This window comes from Cervus canadensis, chromosome 21 (genome assembly GCF_019320065.1).
Source record: "Cervus canadensis isolate Bull #8, Minnesota chromosome 21, ASM1932006v1, whole genome shotgun sequence".
In the NCBI taxonomy this organism is placed as follows: Eukaryota; Metazoa; Chordata; class Mammalia; order Artiodactyla; family Cervidae; genus Cervus; species Cervus canadensis.
The window spans coordinates 19,071,543-19,093,794 of NC_057406.1; the positions used below are offsets into that span (position 1 = coordinate 19,071,543).

The 22,252-nt window shown below is 36.6% G+C and overlaps 1 protein-coding gene across 3 annotated transcripts; it reads left to right on the top strand.

The window, feature by feature from the left end:
• The first annotated feature begins 5,772 nt into the window (after positions 1-5,772).
• On the top strand, positions 5,773-16,909 carry KLRF1 (killer cell lectin like receptor F1). 3 transcript variants are annotated; one of them, XM_043440737.1, is made up of 6 exons: positions 5,773-5,959; positions 8,163-8,261; positions 9,557-9,712; positions 11,882-12,021; positions 12,803-12,915; positions 16,517-16,909. In XM_043440737.1, exons 1-6 carry the CDS (start codon positions 5,869-5,871, stop codon positions 16,623-16,625), a joined length of 708 nt encoding a protein of 235 aa, XP_043296672.1. In that variant the 5' UTR covers positions 5,773-5,868; the 3' UTR covers positions 16,626-16,909. The 3 variants fall into 3 exon arrangements, 1 of the variants encoding a protein (XP_043296672.1); XR_006264179.1 differs by lacking the exon at positions 11,882-12,021 and having other exon boundaries at positions 5,798-5,959; XR_006264180.1 differs by lacking the exons at positions 12,803-12,915; positions 16,517-16,909 and having other exon boundaries at positions 5,798-5,959; positions 9,565-9,712; positions 11,882-12,018.
• The last annotated feature ends 5,343 nt before the right edge of the window (positions 16,910-22,252 follow it).

Genomic DNA, 22,252 nt, shown 5'->3' on the forward strand with positions numbered 1-22,252 from the left:
AACTAAACCTGTATGCCAAAACTAGAGAAGTCTGCATGATGCAAGAAAGAGCCTGCATGCCACACCGAAGGGCCAGCATAGCGCCCCCCCCCCCAAAAAAAAAAAGAGAGAGAGAGAAAGAAACAAATGAACTTATTTGCAGAACAGAATCAAACTTACAGACATTGAAAACAAACTTATGGTTACCCAAGGGGAAACATGGGGAGGAGGGGATAAATCAGTAGCTGGAATGAACACACATGCCATGATATATTATATAAGATAGACAATCAACAAGGACAAGGAATTCTACTCAGTATTCTGGGATTATCTATTTAAGAAAAGAGTCTTAAAGAGAATGAATATCTGCTACATATAACTGAATCAATTTTCTGTACACCTGAAACCAGCACAACATTGTAAATCAACTATATCCAATAAAATTTTTAAAAAAGGAGTATGCTATTTAATTTCCACATAGTTGGGATTTTCTAGTTATCTTTTAAAATAACATCTAGTTTAATTACATTGTAGACTGAGAGCACACACTGGATGATTCTATTCTTTGAAATTAGTTTTTTTTTTCCTAAAAAATTAAATTCTTCTTTCAAAACTATAAAGCTTCAGTTACGCAAAATAAATGTTTTACAGATGTGCTTCACAATAGTGTAGTGTAGTTAGTACTGTATTGTATACTTAAAATTCTGTTGCAGATAGACCTCAAGTTAAGTTTCTTTCCTCAGCCAAAAAAAAAAAAAAAAAAAAGGAAGAAGAAGAAAGGAAGTAAAGAAATCCACTGGGGGAAAAATGTTTATGAGTGTTCAGAAATTGAGAAGCGAGAATTATTTGGGGAGAGTAGTCAGTGTACTTCACATGCCACACCCCTCCTGCCCACATCCTTCCGTGATTGAAAGCAGAAGAACTTCTTTTTTGCCTTAAGCCAGGTGAGAATTCTGACACATATAGGCAGTGTTCTTAGAGATTTGGAAGATTCAGACACTGGTGATTTCAGTGTGAAAGGATGCGCAATTAGAATTACATATAACCACAGAGTAAAAGTGGATGTGATGAGAGTAACCTGCCCTCCCACCAACAGTAAGACTGAATCTTTTTCTTGGGCTAGGTGTGGATCCTATGGAAAGGAACCAGCCATTTAGAATCCAGAAATGAAATTCACTTTAAGTTTCTTCTTGCCATGGAAAGTCAACCTTAATGAGAAGATCCTGGGAGTCTAGGGTAGGAAGCAGAAAATGGCATATAGAGAGTTGTGTGGATGCAATACCATGATTCCCAAGTAGGACTGCCAAAGGAAACACCATCCACATAAGGTAACTGCAGAAAAAGCTCCTCAGAAGCAGAACTTCTGAAAAGTCCCCAGAAGCAATCCAAGAGAAAAAAAAAAAAAAAAGAGCATTTAGAGTATAAATGTAGAATCAAAAAGAAGCATTTGAAAAAACGGGTGAAAATGGATCATTTGTAGATGTGGGTGTACCTAGAGACTGTCCTCCAGAGCGAAGTAAGTCAGAACTAGGAAAACAGAAGTTTTATGTGAATACATATCTGTGTAATCTAGAAACAAATGATATAGATGATCTTATTTGCAAAACAGAAATGGAGATACAGACATAGAGAACAAATGAAAGGACACCAAGAAGGGAAACGGGGAGAAGTGGAATGAGCTGGGAGACTGGAATTGACACATACTCACTACTATGTATAAAATAGAAAACAAACGAGAACGTCCTGCATAGCTCAGGGAACTCTGCTCGGTGCTCTGTGGTGACCTAAATGGGAAGAAAATCCAAAAGGGAGGGGATGTATGTATACGTAGAGCTGATTCACTTTGCTGCACAGCAGAAACTAACACAACATTTAAAGCAACTATGCTCCAATAAAAATTAATTAAAAAATAAAACACTGGTTAAAAATAAGAGCATTTAAAGTGTCTGGTCCTGCAACACTTTCCCACATATTTATCTCTGCTCCCCTCATTTTCACTCATTCCTGTGGTCCCAGGTTAAGAGATGCTAGAGAGAGAAGGGTATCAGGAGGAGCCCATTAAACTTGCTGGTTTCTTTGTTGGCTCCAAATCTGGAGCAGGCTCAACATAGGGTTCCATGAACCAGATGTGGAACAACAGATTGGTTCAAAATTGGAAAAGGAGTATGTCAAGCTTATATACTTTCACCCTGTTTATTTAACATATATGCAGTGTACATCATGCAAAATGCCAGGCTGGATGAATCACAAGCTGGAATCAAGATTGCTGGGAGAAATATCAACAACCTCAGATATGCGAATGATACCACCCTAATGGCAGAAAGTGAAGAGAAACTGAAGACCCTTTTGATGAAAGTGAAAGAGGAGAGTGAAAAAGCTGGCTTAAAACTCAACATTCAAAACACAAAGATCATGACATCTGGTCCCATCACTTAATGGAAATAGATGGGGGGAAAAATGGAAACAGTGACAGACTTTACTTTCCTGGGCTCCAAAATCACTGTAGAAAGTGACAGCAGTCATGAAATTAAAAGATGCTTGCTCCTTGGAAGAAAAGCTATGACAAAACTAGACAGCATATTAAAGATCAGAGACATAACTTTGCTGACAAAGGTCTGTCTAGTCAAAGCTACGTTTTTTCCAGTAGTCATGTATGGATGTGAGAGTTGGACCATAAAGAAGGCTGAGTGCCAAAGAATTGATGCTTTCGAACTGTGGTGCTGGAGAAGACTCTTGAGAGTCTCTTGGACAGAAGGATATCAAATCAGTCAATCATAAAGGAAATCAGTCCTGAATATTCATTGGAAGGACTGATGCTGAAGCTGAAGCTCCAATACTTTGTCCACCTGATGTGAAGAACTGACTCATTGGAAAAGACTGTGATGTTGGGAAAGACTGAGGACAGGAGGAGAAGGGGATGACAGAGGATGAGATGGTTGGCTGGCATCACTGACTTAATGGACATGAGTTTGAGCAAGTTCCAGGAGATAGTGAAGGACAGGGAGGCCTGGCATGCTGCAGTCCATGGGACCACAAAAAGTCAGACATGACTTAGTGACTGAACAACAATATTATTGAGTATTTAGATAGCTTCCAACCTTGTCGGTATTTTTTATTTTGGTTTTTTGGAATTTTTTTTTTTTTTTTTTTTTGGCTGTGCCAGGTCTTAGTTGTAGCATGCAGTATCTTCATTGTGTCATGCAGGGTATTTTGTTGTGGCCCAAACTCTCTAGTTGTGTTGTGTGAGCTTAGTTGATCCAAAGCACATGGGATCTTAGTTCTCCAACTAGGAATCAACCTATGTTCCCTGCATTGCAAGGTGGATTCTTAACCAGTGGATCACCAGGGAAGTCCCCATCCTTGATGTTTTAGACAAAACAAAACTGTTTTAGATAGTTTTTTAGGTGCCCATTTTATAGGTTCCAGGATGGCTGAAGAAAGAAGTTGACTGGCATCCAAAGGGTAGATCACTTTGTCTGCCTAATTACTGATAAACATACCACAAAATTGAAGATTCATGGTGGAAAAAATGTATAATAGAGAAGCAGTAACAAAAATATCACTGCAGTAACTGTGAAAATATTGAATGCAATAACTATTAAGCTACTACAAAATTAAAAGGGTGCTTCCCTAGTGGCTCAGATGGTAAAGAATCTGCCTGCAATGCAGGAGACCTGGGTTCAATCCCGGGGTTGGGAAGAGCCCCTGGAGGAGAAAATATTAAATAGCAAGCCACTCCAGGATTCTAGGCTGGAGAATCCCCATGGACTGAGGAGCCTGGCAGGCTACAGCCCATGGGGTCACAAAGAGTCAGAGGTGACTGAGAGACTAAGCACACAGACTTGAAAAAGATGATCATAGCAAATGTTATACCACTGGTTCCCCCTCCAGCTCTCTTCTCAACCTTCTGTATCTTAATCTTCATCTGAGGAGACTCATCTTAGGGACAGTGTCCTGTGCCTTCTACTTGCCTTTGTGCAATTGGTGCCCAGCAGAAAAATAGAGAAATGTGTTAGGAGTCATGGCTAGTGGACACTGGGTCCTTCTGTGAGGCCAGGACTGGCTGTGCTCCTTTCAGGATGTCTGGGGTAGTCAGCTCTCTCTCCACAGTTTTTGGTCTCACCACTGAAGTCTCTCGGCTAAAACCTTTGGGTTTCCACTCTAGATTTGCTATGATTGTCAGAGATTTGGAATTTAGTTGTCCACATTTTAAACTCCTCTATCTCAACTTATTAAATTAGTGTTTCTGGAACTGTAGGACTCTTTTTAGTTTGGGCTTGAGGAATGTTTTAGAGTGATAGAAAAGTTCCAAAATTGGATTTGGTGATGGTTACACACATCAAGGAGATCAGTCCTGGGTGTTCATTGGAAGGACTGATGCTGAAGCTGAAACTCCAGTACTTTGGCCACCTCATGCGAAGAGTTGACTCACTGGAAAAGACCCTGATGCTGGGAGGGATTGGGGGCAGGAGGAAAAGGGGACAACAGAGGATGAGATGGCTGGATGGTATCACCGACTCGATGGGCATGAGTTTGAGTAAACTCCGAGAGTTGGTGATGGACAGGGAGGCCTGGAGTGCTGTGATTCATGGGGTCTCAAAGAGTCAGACAGGACTGAGTGACTGAACTGAACTGAACACACATCTATGGGCTTCCCTGGTGGCTCAGATGGTAAAGAATCCACCTGTAATGCCTGAGACCTGGGTTGCACCCCTGGGTTGGGAAGATTCCCTGGAGGAGGACATGGCAACCCACTCCAGTATTTTTGCCTGTAGAATCCCCATGGACAGAAGAGCCTGGTGGGCTATATTCCATGGTGTCACAAAGAGTCAGAAACACACATCTATGCTGCTGCTGCTGCTAAGTCACTTCAAGCGTGTCTGACTCTGTGTGACCCCATAGACGTCAGCCCACCAGGCTCCCCTATCCCTGGGATTCTCCAGGCAAGAACACTGGAGTGGGTTGCCATTTCCTCCTCCAAAGCAAGAAAGCGAAAAGTGAAAGTGAAGTCACTCAGTCGTGTCCGACTCTTAGCAACCCCATGGATGGAAGCCCATCAGGCTCCTCCATCCATGGGATTTTCCAGGCAAGAGTACTGGAGTGGGGTGCCATTGCCTTCTCCACACACATCTATATATTTGTTTAAAATCATCCAGTCATGTACCAACAATGGATGGATTTCATTGTATGTAGATTAGACCTCGCTAAAGCTAAGCGGAAAAATAAATCTCAAATATCTGTACTATCTCACGAATACTGGGCAACCTCTTCGAATACCAGAAAAGGTCATTGGACAATATGATTTGTTTCCTAAATTCTTCTTGAAAATTGTTTCTACATTAGATGAGTCTTCAGAATGCCAAAAAAGATTGTCAGTGATTTTTTCTTTAAGTTATACTATTAAATTATTGGTACAATTTATAATCAGTGTTGTTTTAGAATCAGGAAAGAATTTAACTGTTGAGTAATTACAAGCTACTATAATAAATCAAACATCCATCTATTTGGGAATATAATTGAAAATTCACCTATTTAAGCTAATGCAAAAGACCAACTAGCTATTATTAACCCAGCTCTAAGAAGGGTAAAAGTTTCGTTTCCCTGACTTTACAAATTTAACAGGAGGAAGTTTTAAAAGAAAAAAATAAACAAACATTAAGTTCAATGTGTGGTGGACAGTTGAGAAATTATGTGTTATCTTTGCTCGGAAATTAAAAATAACATTTCCTTTGAGGTTTTCACCAGTGGATGAAACTGTGAACCTGTTGTATATACCTTGAGTGGACCATTTCAGGACAATCTCTGATTAGCAGTGGGTTTATTATTCTTCTCTTATTGCATATTAAAAAAAAGCAAAACATACACTTTTACATACGCATTCACTCACAAATGAAGATGCAAGATGAAGAAACATACATGACCTTGAATATACAGTTGAAGAAAAGGAGTTCTATCCAAACATTTCAATTTAAATGTCAAGGTATGGAATTCAGGTTTTTTTTTTTAATTGTTGTGGATTAATATGGGTGAGGATTTACTATGAGTTAATATTCATATCCCCCTTCTTGGATCACTGCCTTGTCATGGTGAAGGGGTTTGAGAAACTTCGTAAATCTATGAGCCATGCCATAGACATGAACTTGAGCAAATTCTGGGAGGTGGTGTGAGACAGGCAAGCCTGGCATGCTGCATTCCATGAGGTTGAGAAGAGTTGGATATACCTTGGAGATGAAACAATAATATTCATTTAATATTAATGTGGATAATAGTTTCCATTATTCTGTGTTGTTTTTTTTTTCTGTTCTTGGACTATTTCATTTTTGTGATATTTCCCATTCTCTGTCTTTGCATCTATCTTTTCTCTCTTTCTCTTTATCATTATGGGACTAACAGCTGTTTACTTTGAAGTAATATTCTCCTTCATATTATTAAGGATATACCCAGGAAATATACACATATAGTTAAAATTAATAATTAAAAAGTGAATCTTTGGTGCCGGTCATTCACCTTCTTACCATTTATAAAATAATGGCATTTTAAATTATCAACTTTTTATTCAACTTGTCAAAAATTTTAAAATATGTTTTTCACCAAGTGAAAAAACTTGTTTGGACAATAGAGATATTAACATGAAAGACTACAAAATGTAGGGGCTCTTCCGTGAAAACTTTTCTCACATTCAGTTTGTAGATGGCATCTGTAAACCAAAATGTGTCTTTGCACAGAAAATGAGGTCAGGAAAGTGTAAAATAATAAATTTGCAACTCCTAGTAATTTAAGTGGCACATGCTAATAACCATTATTTATTAATATGTTTTGCTGGTATTTAGTAAACCTTGCTAACATTTTGTAAAGTTGGGAATTAGACATATGACATTTCAATCTAATCAACAATTTTATATTTCTATCTTTTTCAGTGTTTACTTAACTATCTCACTTGTTTGTTCTTCCAAATAATTTTATAATACATTTTGCAGACACTTTTATTATAAACAACAAAATAAAAAACAAATAGATGTAGTTTTATGGTATATTAAATGCTTCCTAATTTATCAATCTACTTAAGGAACATTTATCTCTGACATTTAGCCTTCAAAGCACTCATGGCTGAATTTCCACCTTTCAAGTCTGTATTCACGATATACTGATTTTTTGTTTGTTTGCTTTTTATTTTGGTGATGTGTCTCTGTTAAGTATGATATTAGCTTCATTAGGCAAAGAACTGTTCTCTTGAAAAAGTGCCCATCAATTTCAGCTTTAATTTTTAGCATAAAGTGGTGAATATTATCATTTGTGTTTTTTTTTTACTTCTGTGAGATGATGATATATTTTCCCCAAGCTCTATGAATGTGAGATGAATGGATTTCTTACTAATGAACTGCTCTTGTATTCCTAGAATAAATTCAACATGATCATGGTATGTTTGGCTACTACTAATATGTTTAAGATTTTTGTGTGAACACTCTTAAAGGTCATTGGTTTTTGCTTGTTTAAAATACAATTATTTTTGATGGTAAAGTGCTTGTGTTCTAACCTTCTAAGTTAAATTATACCACTTCTCAGGGTAATGAAAATGTTATTTTCTTCATAATGCTGAATTTAACATGCCTCAAATTCATATTTTGAAAGTTATCCCATGATACTTATGAGAAATAATTAAGTCTGAGTTGAATTTGAATAGGCTTCCACACTCTTTATCCTAACATTTTCTGATAATCATCTGTTTGATTTTTAATATAATGGCATTTTATTACATGTGTTGAAATGTATTGACTATCATTAGTACTATATCAAAATATCCAAAAGCAACCTATGAAATGTAAAATATTCCTTAATTGAACTCTGATAAAACTTATTTTACTATCTTTGTTAATATTACTATAAGAGAAAAGGTGTGCACTAGTTCCCTGAAATACGGTTCTGTGTGGTTTATTACACTCTTTCTTGATCAGGATTGGCAACTTCAAAGATAGCTTTTCTCTTCTCACTGTTCTGATCATCCAGAGTAGTATCATTGCTAAATAAGATAAATATGTATTTTTCTGTTTCCTTAGGTTTTATGTTTCTATTGCCTAATATTCTATGATATTCAAAATCCATATTGTGTACAATCCTGTTATTACAATTGCCATCACTTCACAAGAATGTACTTTCTAAACTAATTTGTGTGATTAATTTGTCAGACTGTTCTGTGATGTCACACCGATATAAAATCTTGTTGGGGATATCTGGAGGACTAAATGGTATTCTGGTTTTGACGTTGATCACCTTGAGTCTGTTAGGTAAGTTAAAAGATCTTAATTAAATAAAAATATGAAAAATGTTTACTTGTTTCTTATTACTCTTTTCATATTCATTCATTCTTCTTTATACTAACAAAGATTTAATGAGATTAAATTTAAAGATTTAATGATTTAACTATGTACAAGGCAATATATTATACCCTGCAGTAACATATTGATTAAGCATTGGAATCAGATACATATCTGGTCCTAAAGTGGCATGCAGTTTACTAGGAGAAAAGTGTATGTAAGTGTGTGTGTGTATGTAATGTATTTGAAATCATACTTCAAGATTTCTTAGATATCTGTGAATAGATTGAATTACATTATTTTTCTTCAAAAATTATACATTATTATTTAAGGTTGAATTCAGTTTACTCTTGATTTTGTCCAAATATTTGCTGAGCAGTCTTTAGACTCCAAACATTGCTACAAATCCTTCAAAAAAAGAAAAGGAATAGTCACGGTGAGAAATCTCATATTTTAGTGGAACAGATTTTTAAAAAATTAGGGTAGACTGGGCTAAATACAACATATAGAGTGAAGTAAGTCAGAAAGAGAAAAACAAATATTATATATTAATGTATATATATATGTGAAATCTAGAAAAATGGTACTAATGAACCTATTTGCAGAGCAGGGATAGAGATGCAGACGTAGAGAATGGACTTGTGGACACAGAGTGGGAAGAGAGGGTGTGACGAATTGAGAGAGTAGCATTGGCATATGTACATGACCAAGTGTGAAATAGACAGCTAGTGGGAAGCTGCCGTATAGCACAGGGAGCTCAGCTCAGTGCTCTGTGATGACCTAGAGGGGTGGGATGGTGGTGGAGAGGTTCAAGAGAGAGAGAATATATGTATATACATAGCTAATTCACTATGCTGTACAACAGAAGCTAACACAACATTTGTAAAGCAACCATACTCCAATAATAAACTAAAAAAGGAATGAAAATGCACCTGCTGGTACACTTGAAAAAGAAAGCAAGCTTGGAAAGAGAATGTATAACCCCTAGAACTAGAACATTGCTTTATTTACTATTGTATGGCAAGTTCTTAGGACAATGCCTGGCACAGAATAGATCCTAAGCAAATACATGTTGTATGCATGAATTCATTGTGTAATAATTTAATTCACTTTTCATTAAACACAAACATGGTTTAAAAGAAAATTTATCATTATCCCTTCAGTTGTTTCTTGTTCCAACCATCTGAATTGTTCTGAAGAATTTGTCTCTGAGACGTTGCCTAGAGAAGATGTTTTCCCAACCTTAGAATAATCCTCTTTTCAAGTTTCTCAGGAAGTGCTGCCAAAATGTCTAAAAGAATATAATTCAAACATCACTCAGCATGATGATACTGGATACTTGGAAGTCAACAGTGACACAAGAGGCAATATACATGAGAAAGATGCAGGCCACTGTGTTTCAAGAGCTACAGGTCATAAAGGTATCTCTCAAGACTTTGGCCTCTATCACTTTTAATCTTTTGGACTTTCTAAGTTTGAAAAAAAATCCCATTGAACAGGCATGCAGTAGACTAAATTAACTAAGATGATATAAATCTACTTTTTACTCAAAACTTGACTTACATAATTTTAATTTTTTTTTGTTGTGGGAGGAGAGCTGTAAAACAACATAAAAAGGCCCTTCCCTCTAGGAATTTGAAATCATATTGAGACATATAAACATGGGAAATTAATTGTGATCGTAAGGAATGATGTAAATAACTATTTTTTTTGTCTCATTTATCTTTTTTTCAAATACAAAATGGATGAAAGTAATTATATCTAAGAGGCTATCTGTTATGATTTTAAAGTTATAATTTCCAACCATCCAGAATTTTGGGAAACTATTCTTCCTATTTTCAAGTTTTCTTTTAGTTTAAATTTTTAACACTTATTCTTTGAACCTTTGACTTTTATTTGATAGTTTGATATGTGAAAAGTTACTGTTGACTTATTTTATAATTACTTGTCAAAAAATTTTTCTGAAATCCACTAGTTTACAGTTTCCTTATCCCATGTAAAAATGTCATATGTATTATATTTACTTATTAACACTCTTTTCTTTCAGATTACCTGTCTGTTTACATGTACAAGTCCTCATCCAATTGAAATATCATAATTTTACCACTTTTTTATACTCTGGCTATCTAATTTCTCATTAAGTAATGAAACTTTTTCAAAAGTAAGAAAGCTTTGATGGGTAAACAGAAGATCAAATAGACACCATTAAGCATTCATTAAAGTCAGTCTAAATCCTGTATAATTGAACTATAAGAAATTAATTTTCTGTAAATTTTCTTACTGAGGTAATGTTAACAAACTTAATTATTTAAAATTAAACATCAATGGTGTTATGACGTTCAAATGTGCAACTACCATATCTGTCTACTTCTAAAACATTTTCATCACCCAAAAGAGAAATCCTACACTCCTCTTTTCATTTTGGGGTGAGAAAAGTATTTTGGAGTTAGATAGGTGTGCATCATGTTTGCACACCCTTTGACTGTTCTAAAACCCATGGCTTTTGTACTTTAAAATGGCTAGCATGGTGAATTTTATGTTACATAAATTTTATCTCAGAAAATAAAGAGATTGTAAAGGCCACAAGTTTGAATAGTTATGTTGATCTGTGCTTATATTTTTATATTATACTACATTTTTCTTCATTGTTATTCTGAAAGTCTCAGTTTTGATTTGAGAATACCTTAATTTAAATTTAAGAAACTCAAAGGACCTGCAATTATAAAGAGAGTAAAAAATTGTTATTCATCTCAATATTACTTGATATCAAAAAGGAGATACTAAAGAACAATTTACACACATAAAACAATGAGAAAGATTTCTAAAATGTTACGTGGGCAAATGCTAAGCAAATGGTATAGATAATAGTTAATCTCTCATAGCATTAATGCTATATATATCTTGACTGGTACATGCTATTTTAGTAATCATATTAGATTATGACATGAAAAAAAAATCCCTTTATATCTGTCTAGGTTTTGCTTCAGACTTCCCACGTGGCAATAGTGGTAAAAATCTACCGACAATGCAGGAGACATAAGAGATCCAGGTTCTATCCCTGGGTGGGGAAGATCTCCTGGAGGAGGGCATGGCCACCCACTCCAGTATTCTTGCCTGGAGAATCCCATGGACAGAGGAACCTGGTGGGTTACAGTCCATAGGGTGGCAAAGAGTCAGACACAACTGAAGTGACTTAGCACACACACACAGGTTTTGCTTCATCTTACTAAGTTAATTTTCTTGGGACATCCCCTGATGGTTCCATGGTTAGGAATCTAAGTTCCAATGCAGGTGACCTGGTTTAGATTCTTTGTCGAGGAACTAGGATTCCTGATGCCCCAGGGCAACTAGCCTAGCATGCTGTAACTACTGAGCTTGCACGCTACAACTAAAGAGAAGCTTGCATACTGCAATGAAGAGCTCACACAGACAAAAATATAAAAGAAATATTTTAAAATAGTTTTCTTAATTTTCATGGACTCTCATTTGTATTTGGGATAACTTGTCTGAGTCTGAACACTTTGTTATGATTTTATCATAGCTCTACTCTTTTTCATACAATATGCAAGTATTTCACTGTCAATTTGTAGGAATGTGCTCATCAGAATGGCTGAAATATCAAGAAAAGTGCTATTGGTTCTCTAATGAGATGAAAAGTTGGAGTGACAGTTATAGATATTGTTTGGGGAAAAAATCTCACCTACTAATTATTCAGAACCAACTTGAACTGGTAAGTGGTTTAGTATCAGGCTTATGATACTTGCTGCTTTGCAGTTTAAAAGACTTATCTCAAATTTCTTCCCACCTTTTCATTAAATTATCTTTTATCTTGGCTACTGAACTTTTGGTGCCCTTTTAAATTCTGAGCTGGAATTCAGTGCTTCACTTGACTTGGGGTAATTATGGTCTGAATATTGATGTTTAATTTACAAGTAGTGGTAGTTCAGCTGATAAAGAATCTGCCTGAAATGCAGGAGACCTTGGTTCGATTACTGGGTTGGGAAGATTCCCTGGAGAAGGGACAGGTACCCACTCCAGTATCCTTGCCTGGAAAATTCCATGGGCAGAGGAGCCTGGTGGGCTATGTGGGGTCACAAAGAGTCAAACACGACTGAGCCACTTTCACTTTCACTTCACAGCGTATGTCCTGGTACATGATATATAGTGAAAGCGGCTCAGTCTTGTCTGATTCTTTGCAACTCCATGGACTATACAGTCCATGAAATTTTCTAGGCCAAAATACTGAAGTGGGTAGCCGGTTCCCTTCTCCAGGGGATCTTCCCAACCTAGGGATCGAACCCAGGTCTCCTACATTGCAGGAGGATTCTTTACCAGCTGAGCCACCAGGGAAGTCCATATTATATATAATGTATGTGTAAATAAGATGATTGACTAGGATAAGAGTCCTCATGTAAAGTGTGAGTTGTCCGGTAGAATTCTAAAATCTTTCTTAGTATGTCTAAATCATTAAGCTATCCTGTTCATTTAATTACTCATCTCCTACTTTTTAGGCTTTTATACAGAAAACTCTAAAACAATCAAACTACGTGTGGATTGGGCTTAACTTTACTTCCCTGAAAAGAACATGGACCTGGGTGGATGATTCTCCTTTGGATTCAAAGAGGTGAGTCTTTCCCAAAAGACGATATGATCTATTTTCTATCAGAGAATTTATCTCTTTAAAGCATCTATAAACATATCAAAATGAACTCAAATAGTTTTTGTACTAAAGAATTTGAAAGGATGAAAATTAATGTTGGCTGGAGTAATGACAAATTTTGGCTGGTTTTTAAAGCAAAAGGACTTGAAAACAATAATGATTGTTCACTTACTGATTTTAAAAACTACTCACACTTTATATGGAAAGGTACACTGAAAACAATGTAGCCTTCTGCTTTCAAAGTTCTCAATACTTTTTTAATTTTTATTTTTAAAACTAATTTTATTGGACTATAGTTACTTTACAATAGTGTGTTAGTGTCTATTATACACCTAAGTGAATCAGGTATACATCCTTATTTTTGGAGTTCCTTCCTGCCAGGGTCCAGCCCCAGCAGGATCCAGGGGAACCCTCAGGATGAACAGTGTCAGTGAATGAAAGAGAGACAGTGAGACAAAGCTCGGGGGCTGAGTCTGAAGTTTATTTTTGCACGGCCCCTTTATGCCCTTAACAACATCTTTTTGGGGGAAGTGCACATTGCTTACACACAGGTCATCTCAAAACATTACAACAACTTGACCTTCAACAGAAACAGGATGTCACCCACATACTTTTCATTCACAAGAGTCTTTCTTATCATTTGGCCTTCAGGCCTGCTAACATTTTATGGCTTGCACCTGGTGTGACTCAAGCAACTTCAGTAGCCAACCCTATTTTTCTTGTGATTAATCTATTTCCTTTCTAATAGGCGTCATCTCTATGGGAACTAGATAGGATTACATTTTTTTACAGAACAGAAATGTGAAGGACTGCAAAAACAGCAGATATAGCACAAAACAGGCTCTTAGTCTAAAAGTTAACTACCTGCAAGAAGTCGTCAGCTAATCTCTATCTAAACTATTTTCTATTAGGCACATTTGTGGCTATCATATTTGTGGAGCTTTTCTCACCCCGCGGAGAGGCCTATGCTTAATAGTTTCCTTTGTTAGCGTACTGTGCTTAGGATGTTTAGAACAATCATGAGCATTTTTTGCAATGGGAGCACACATTTATCAAACAAGCCAGAATGCCAGCAAAAGGGTTTGAATTGAAGCATTTCTTTCATCCCTGGCCCCTTCATAGTGTACCAGCATCCAGGAGATTTATTAATTAGCATTTTAAGTTGGTCTTTATTCAATGAAAGAGGAGCAGGAGAACTCTCGGCAGGAAACACAAGAATCCGCAGCAGGGCAAATAAGAACAACAGCAGAAGGGGGGGAGGATACAGGGTGGGGTAGAGGCTGAGGCCAACCTGGAGGACCCCTTATCCTAGACGGCCTTGCCTGTCAGGTTTTTTCCTCATGACCTCGTCATGGATGGGATCCCAGATGGCCTTGCCTGTCCAGTATTTTCTTCATGACCTCGTCACGGGCGGGACCCCCCATAATGGCTCCCGGCACCTTCCCATTTAAGTCACCTCAGAACCCTGAGTAGTTCCTGGAGCTACACAGTAGGTTCTCATTAGCTACCTATTTTATACATTTTATACATAGTATCAATAGTATATGTATATCAGTCCCAGTCTCCCAGTCTCATCCTCTCCCTTTTCCCCCTTGGTGCCTTCCCTGGTATCAATGCATCTTTTAGTCATTTTTAGTAATTAAAAAAAAAAAAAAAAAAAACTCTACATGATTTTTTTTGTATTGTAAGATCATCACAATGCTAAAAAAATGAATAAGAAATACAAGACAGAACAAAATAATTCTAAATGCTCTCAGCAGCTGCAGGAGATTATTGAGATTTCAAAAATTTTATGAATGCTTTTCTGCACTTGTATTAATTTACAAAATTATATTATACTATAGTAGGAACAGTAAACTCAAATATTATCCCTATGTTGGTAGGCAAAGTAATGGTCCCCCTAAATGTTCTAATCCCCAAATTCTGTGAATGTTACCTTAAGTCTAAAAGAGAGTTCATGAGTGTGATTAAATTAATAATCTTGAGAAAGAAGTGTTATGCTGGTTATTCAGGTGGGCCCAATGTAATCACAAGTCCTTATGAAAGGGATAAAGTAGGGGTAGACTTGGAGGAGATTTGAAGATAATTGCAGAAGTCCAAGTTGTCTGATAGCCAAGGAGTGCAGGCAACCTCTAGTACCTGCAAAAGGCAATGAACAAGTTTTTCCCCAGTGCCTGCAGCAGACAGCTTCAAAGACACTTGATTCTAGTTCTTTAAGATGAGCTTTGAGCTTCTGATATCTAGAACTGCAAGATAAAAAATTTGTGCTGCTTTAAGCCACTAAATTTTTGACAGCTGATTACAGCAGTGACAAAAAACATTCACTATGGTAACCAACACTATTGGTTAATGAATACTATTGTGTTATTGTCCCTTCACTCCTGTTTAATTATTAGATATTACTTATTTTCTATCTCTGGAGAAGGGAATAGCAACCTACTCCAGTATTCTTGCCTGGAGAGTTCCATGGACAGAGGAGCCTGGTGAGCTACAGTCCATGTGGTTGTGAAGAGTCGAACACGACTGAATGACAAACACACACATTTTCTATCTCACTGCACTAAATGAATAAATCTAAGGAAGTCAACTGAAGACATTATTTGGAATGGAGAATAAAATTATGGGTGAGATCTAAGTTGTATCACTGGACATGACCTGATTGGCTACTTACGAAGATGCTAACTTAGGTTTCTTCCTCATGCCAAATCCACTAAACACTACCTTTAGGATTGAGTTTTAACTCTGGACTATGCCTAGGGATTTTTGTTCAAAAACATTCAATACAAAATTCAAGTGTAAACATATATAAATTCAAATGTAGGTGTATTTTCCAATATGAAAATCCAATGCTTACTTTTCCGCTATTATTCTGGAAGCTTTGAAAATCATGTATATCTTTTCTGTGACCCCTTCTTAATCCTTTTTTTCTAAGTTTAAATAAATTCTTAACAGAATAAATCACTAAGTACAATATTTTATATATAACTTCATTATTGTATTCAATACATCGCTTTATGGATAAGTATTATGATACATGTATAATTTATTTAGGGCTTATTTATACATGTATAAATTATTTAGGATCAGTCTGTGGCAGGTGAGAGTTCTACCACTGAACCACCAGTGCAAGCAGGTCAGTTTGGGTACTAAGCTCTTTACAAACATCTAGTCATTTAACCTCTGTAACAACATAATGAGGTAAATATTTGTATCACTATTGTACAAACGGATATGAAAAGCCAAGAAAGATTTATTGAGCTACCTATGTGACTTACTCCCAGTTTTTAATCTAAATGGATGACATTGAACAATGGAAAGAATAGTAGGATAGAAATGTGAGCACAGATTTCTTCTTAGCTCTGTCATTTGCAAACAGATTTTGGAATTCTTTATCACAGACAGTAATACTAAGTTACAGAGGTATCGATATGTTTCGTGACTGTAAGTATTTGAAAATGCCTTAAATATTTGAGTTATCTTTTAATTGAGGGAGGTTTTTAACTGAGAACAGAATGGATGTCTTCAGCAATGATGATGAATAATATCTTTATCTTCTCCTTTTCAGATTTTTCATAAAAGGACCAGCTCAAGAAAATAGCTGTGCTGCCATCAAGGAAAACGGAATTTACTCTGAAACTTGCAACAGTGTTTTCAAATGGATTTGCCAATATTAAAATTTTAAAAGTGACAGTGAGTTATCAAGGATTAAAGTGTTGATCTAACATGAATCTTTAGGAATAAGAATTTAAAATTGCAATTAAACACCTGCCTGGCTTCTCTATTTCCCTCAGTCATGTTCATGGGTCCTAGTCACAGAGTAACTCATGTTAACAATCTAAAATATACCCTCTGATTCTTTGTGTGATAATATAATCCAAAATGAACCCATACATTTATATTCATGATGTAATTCACCTTTTCTTTTACAACAAATGTGAACAAATTATGTCTGCTTTTCTGTTATTTTGCTTTTTTTATTGTTAACAATATCCTATGCAAATTTCATGTAGTTCTGAGTTACATCATAGTGTGACTTCCTATGGGGCTTCCCAGGAAGCACTAGTGGTAAAGAACCTGTGTGCCAATGTAAGAGAAGATGGAAGAGACACAGGCTCAATCTCTGGGTCTGGAAGATCCCCTAGAGGAGGGCATGGCAACCCACTTCAGTGTTCTTGTCTGGAGAATCCCACGGACAGAGGAGCCTGGCAAGCTGTGGTCCATAGGGTCGCACAGAGTCAGATACAACTGAAGCGACTTAGCATGCACGCACATGGCTTTATATTTTACACTCCTTTATTGATGAACATTAACTTTAACTTTTTTTTTCAGATTTTTGCTACTATAAACTATGCTACAGTATTCTGAATATCTTTTTAAATGGTAGTACTTTTATTTCTATGATGTAAACTTTAAAACTGGATAATCTGAGTAAAAAAGTGTTAGTGTTTTTGGTTTGCTGCTGAGTTTATACAATTTTTATCTAAATTTAGAAGCTATCACAAACTTATAAGAAGACTATATGTACAGGGGAAAAAAACTTAACTTTCCCCCAAACCTTTTGAGAATTAGTTGCCAATTTGATGAATTTCATTATAAAATTTCAAGTATCATTGGATATTTTTATATGTATTTCCTACAAAAAAAATAACCTACTTAATTAAAATACAATTATCAATCAACAAATTAATACTAACACAGTACTACCATCTCTAAGTCTCTATAACATTTGCCAATTATCAAATAATGTTCTTTTGAATTAAATATCCAGATCAGAAATATTTTCTGCATTTAGTTACTTTGTCTAATCTCCTAACATCTAGAAGACTTCCTTAAACTTTGACATTCATAAGCTGATGCTTTTAAATATTACAAGCTGGATATTCTGTAAAATGTTCTTCAATTTAAATTTGTTTGATTATTTCTCATAGTTATATTCAAGTTATGTCTCCCTGGCAGGAATAGCAGAGCAATAATGTAGTGAAGCTTTGTTCATTCTTTCAGAGGATGCAGTTTTTTATTCCATTGTTATGATGCTTACTTTGTTCACATGTTTAATCTGGCTCCTGTTAATGACAACCCACTCAAATACTCTTGCCTGGAGAATTCCATGGACAGAGGAGCCTGGCAGGCTACCGTCCATGGGATCACCAAAACCAGATATGACTGAGCAACTTTCACTTTCATTTTATCAGACTTCACTGTAAAATTTCTCTTTAATCTTTGTAATCAATTAATATTTTGTTGTTTTCTACCATTCCACCACTTCTTATTTATCCTAGCACCCATGGCCAGACCTCTAGAAATTCTGAGAGCCTGGATTATTACTAAAGCTCCTTTCCTTGTTGGAGATTGAATTTTTTCTCCTCAATGCTACATGACTCTAAAAATGCTACTCTGCTTTTCACATTTTCCTTGTTAGCCTCTTTCCCTGTGAAGTTTAGTAATTTGGCAAGAAGCTTGAAGGAAAAATATTAAGCTAAATATCTTTGGCCCTTTTTTGTCTTCAGGATTTTTTCAAGTGGATTGACAGCAATTTTTATCTCAACTAGGACAGAGTCTGCTGGCCATGGCCTTCTGCCCAGATTCTGAGCAGATGACTCTTCACCAAGATACTGCTAGGAGAGGAATAACTCCCAAATTGTTTTTTTACGTCTTTGAATCTTTCCTGTTTCTTCATTTACCTTGAAAACTTTCCAATGCTTAAAAAAAAATTTTTGTTTGTTTGTTTGTATCCTACTCTTCTAATTTTTCTCAGCATCAGCTGGTCTCTGTCAACCTGCATTATTACAGACAGAAGTACATAAGAACTTTCAAGTTTATCCTTTTTACATCATTTCAAGATTTTGTTGTCAAGGAGAAAAGGAAGTAAACCTTAATAAATTTCATTTTTATTGGAATTCCCAAACAGTTGCCAGAGCTTATAATTACCATTATTATCATGGCGTGATAACAAAAAGCTACAGTTTATTATCACTTGTCATGATCCAGAAACATTGATAAAAGATTTAAATGTGTCTCAAGTAATTGATCCAACTACACAACGAAGCTGTTATTATTGCTTTTATTTTAAGATGAGCTTTTTGATTGACAGACCAAGAAAATATGTTCTCAAATTGGTGACAGAATCCATGATTAAATGATCTCATTTGAAAGTTAGTTTGAAATTAAGGCAGCAAATAAATGTTAGTGTTGACTCATGGCATTTCTGGGTTAGTCACAGAGTCTATGAATGTAAAGTCCCTCAATTTAACATTGCTGTAACCACTCCCAGTTCTTAGGAAAGGCATTAAAAATTAATAATCCATATCATTGATATGGTTATTCACTTGCCAATTAGAACATATTTTTGAAGTTTAATATCTTTGTGTTACCGGGCTTCATGGTGTATTCTGAGTGTATAATAGTGAAGACATGTGATTCCTTCATTTGAGCAACTTAATAGAAAACTGAAACATTCACTGGGTATATGTGATTCATGGTGACAAATTACAAAAGGCAGTGGAGTAAGTTATTATGAGAGCACTTAATGCGATATCTAACTCAGGGGAATCTTCCCAAGGAATTGTCAAGTAAATTTGCAGACTGAAGACTTGAGCGTACATTGGCTAAACGAAAAAGTAAGGCATTGAGTTTGAAGGGAGAAATGTTTCAGTTGAAGGGAACTGCAAAAGAGAAGAGAACGTGTACAACAGTTGGGTAACCCTTTGAAATTTAAGATGGCTCAAGCAAAAATTGCCTTCCTGGTGGCTCAGAGGGTAAAGAATCTACCTGCAGTGCAGGAAACCTAGATTCAATCTCTGAGTCGGGAAGATCCCCTGGAGAAGGCAATGGCTACCCACTTCAGTATTCTTGCCTGGAGAACTCCATGGACAGAGGAGCCTGGCAGGCTGCAGTCCATAAGGTCACAAAGAGCTGGATATGACTGAGTGACTAACACTTTCACTTTTGAGCACAAATGATGAAAGAGGAAGTATGAGTTCTCTTTAACACAAAAATCTCTTTTTTAAACTATGTGAATTTTGTAATTCCTAAACTTTATCGTCCTGTTTACTTTCTTATGAAACCCTATGTGAAGTGAAGTGAAGTGAAAGTCGCTCAGTCGTATCTAACTCTTTTCAACCCTATGGATTGTAGCCCGCCAGGCTCCTCTATCCATGGAATTCTCCAGGCCAAAAACTGGAATTGGTAGCCTTCTTCAGGGTATCTTCCCAACCCAGGTCTCCCATATTGCAGGCGGATTCTATACCATCTGAGCACCAGGAAAGCCTCAGTTGGTAAAGAATCTGCCGGCAATGCAGGAGACACGGGTTCAGTTCTTGAACTGGGAAGATCCCCTGGAGAAGGAAATGGCAACCCACTCCAGTATTCTTGCCTGGAAATCCCATGGGCAGAGGAGCCTTGTCAGCTACAGTCCATGAGGTTGTAAGAGTCAGACATGACTTAACGACTAAACCACCATGAAACCCTATACCTGTTACCATACATAAGATACAATGATGTTTTTATATGATTCCTGGGGAGCTGCAGTGTAAGGGGAGAAAGTATACAGAGAGTTGTTTTAATTTCACTGAGGAAAAAAATTTTTCTACAGGTGCCAGGCAAATAGTTCAGGACAGCTAGTGCTCAAAAACTCTGACTCCTCAATGGGTTTCAGGAAAGCATTTTTAAAGGCATGCTGAGGGAGGGGAGTAAGAGTGTGTGATCCTCTCATTTCTGATTGTCTGATGGTGACGAACCAGGGTGTAATCACAGGGGTTAACATTATCAATCCTTGGGCTCCAGTAGCTCTGAGGGCCACTGTTTATGGGCATCAAGCAGTTAACTTCTTCCATTTGGTAGAGGTTTAAGCATCTGTAAAACAACTCTGGAAATGTGTGTCAGATACTACTAGCCTGGTAATTCAGAGAGGAGGTAAAGATTCTTTGACGCCATATGACTGATTACTGTAAAACTATTATCAGTTCTCCTGGCCCCAGTGTTATTTTTGTCACTACATGTTTACAACTTTTCAATCATTAAGTCTTTTCTCTCTTTTTAAAAAAAAAAGCTTTTTATTTCGGAGTGGAGTATAGAGGATTAACAATGTTGTGATAGTTTCAGGTAAACAATTAAGGGATTCAGTCATACATATACATGCATTCATTCTCCCCTAAACTGCCCCCCCCTCCCCATTCAGGCTGCCATGTAACAGAGAACAGAGTTCCCTGTGTTGTATAAAAGTCTTTGTTGGCTATTTATTTTAAACATAGCGGTGTGTGCATGTCCATTCCAACTCTCTATGTTGCAGCCAGATGCTCCAGGAAGCAAACTCACTCAGAAGGACAATGTGGATAATGGAGTGCAGTTTATTACACTGGTGGGTCCAAGGCAGAGTTTCCTCTTTAATCAGGGACCCCGACCAATTTCTGTGAAAACTTTGTATACCCTAAGTGTATGGGAATAAGCCCACATCACAAAATTCCTCAATCCTACTCTGGAAAATGTCAAAGGGAGATACAATTAGGTTACAGCCATGATTCATAATCAAAAGTCAGCTGGTTATACATTGTTGCCTACACCAATGGATAACATAAAGATTACAAAGGTGACTGACTACATAGGGGATTATTACATTCTTTCTGGCAATGGGAAATCTTGGTATAAAATCTTGTGTTTATCAGTCCAGGAGGCCTGTTAGGCCATAGGTATGCTATGGAGACATGGCTATGACATAGTCCAAAGTTTCACTGAGAATTTAAGATGAAGTTTCCTTCTTTTCCAAGATGGAGTCAGCTCAGCCTGTTCCTTTCCTCCTTCATTCCCCCTCTTAATGCTCTCAACTTCCAGTGTAAGTGTCACTCATCGGGATGTACTGTATTTTAGGTTTCCTGGTATATATTTGAGCAAATGAAGTCAGCCTCTGTGAAACAAAGTTAACAACACATTGGAGAATATAAGGTCCACATAACAGAGTCAACAGAGCAAATATAACAATGGTTAATATAGTTTTCCACCAATCACGCTTCAGCTGTGAGAGAAGTCCAAAAAGGAAGATTATCATCAGACACAGCTTTTACTTGACCTTTCATGTCATCTAGAGTGGCTGATATATTGCCAGATAAATCAGGAATATATACACAACATTCAGCTTTGATTATAACACAGGTCCTTCCTTGAGCAGTTGTAAGTATGTCTAAAGCCATTCTATTTTGAATTACTGCTTTCCTCATTTGTATTTTTTCAGTATTGAGTGCTTGAATCACTCTCAGGCTGTCATTTAGGGCTCTTTGGGTGAAATTAGTTAGAACTTCAACTCTGATCA

Coding starts and splice junctions, on each gene's coding strand:
- KLRF1 (XM_043440737.1), top strand. CDS start 5,869: ATGAAGATGCAAGATGAAGAAACATACATGACCTTGAATATACAGTTG. Junction 5,960..8,162: donor ATTTCAATTTAAATGTCAAG/GTATGGAATTCA, acceptor TTAATTTGTCAG/ACTGTTCTGTGATGTCACAC. Junction 8,262..9,556: donor GATCACCTTGAGTCTGTTAG/GTAAGTTAAAAG, acceptor CCTCTTTTCAAG/TTTCTCAGGAAGTGCTGCCA.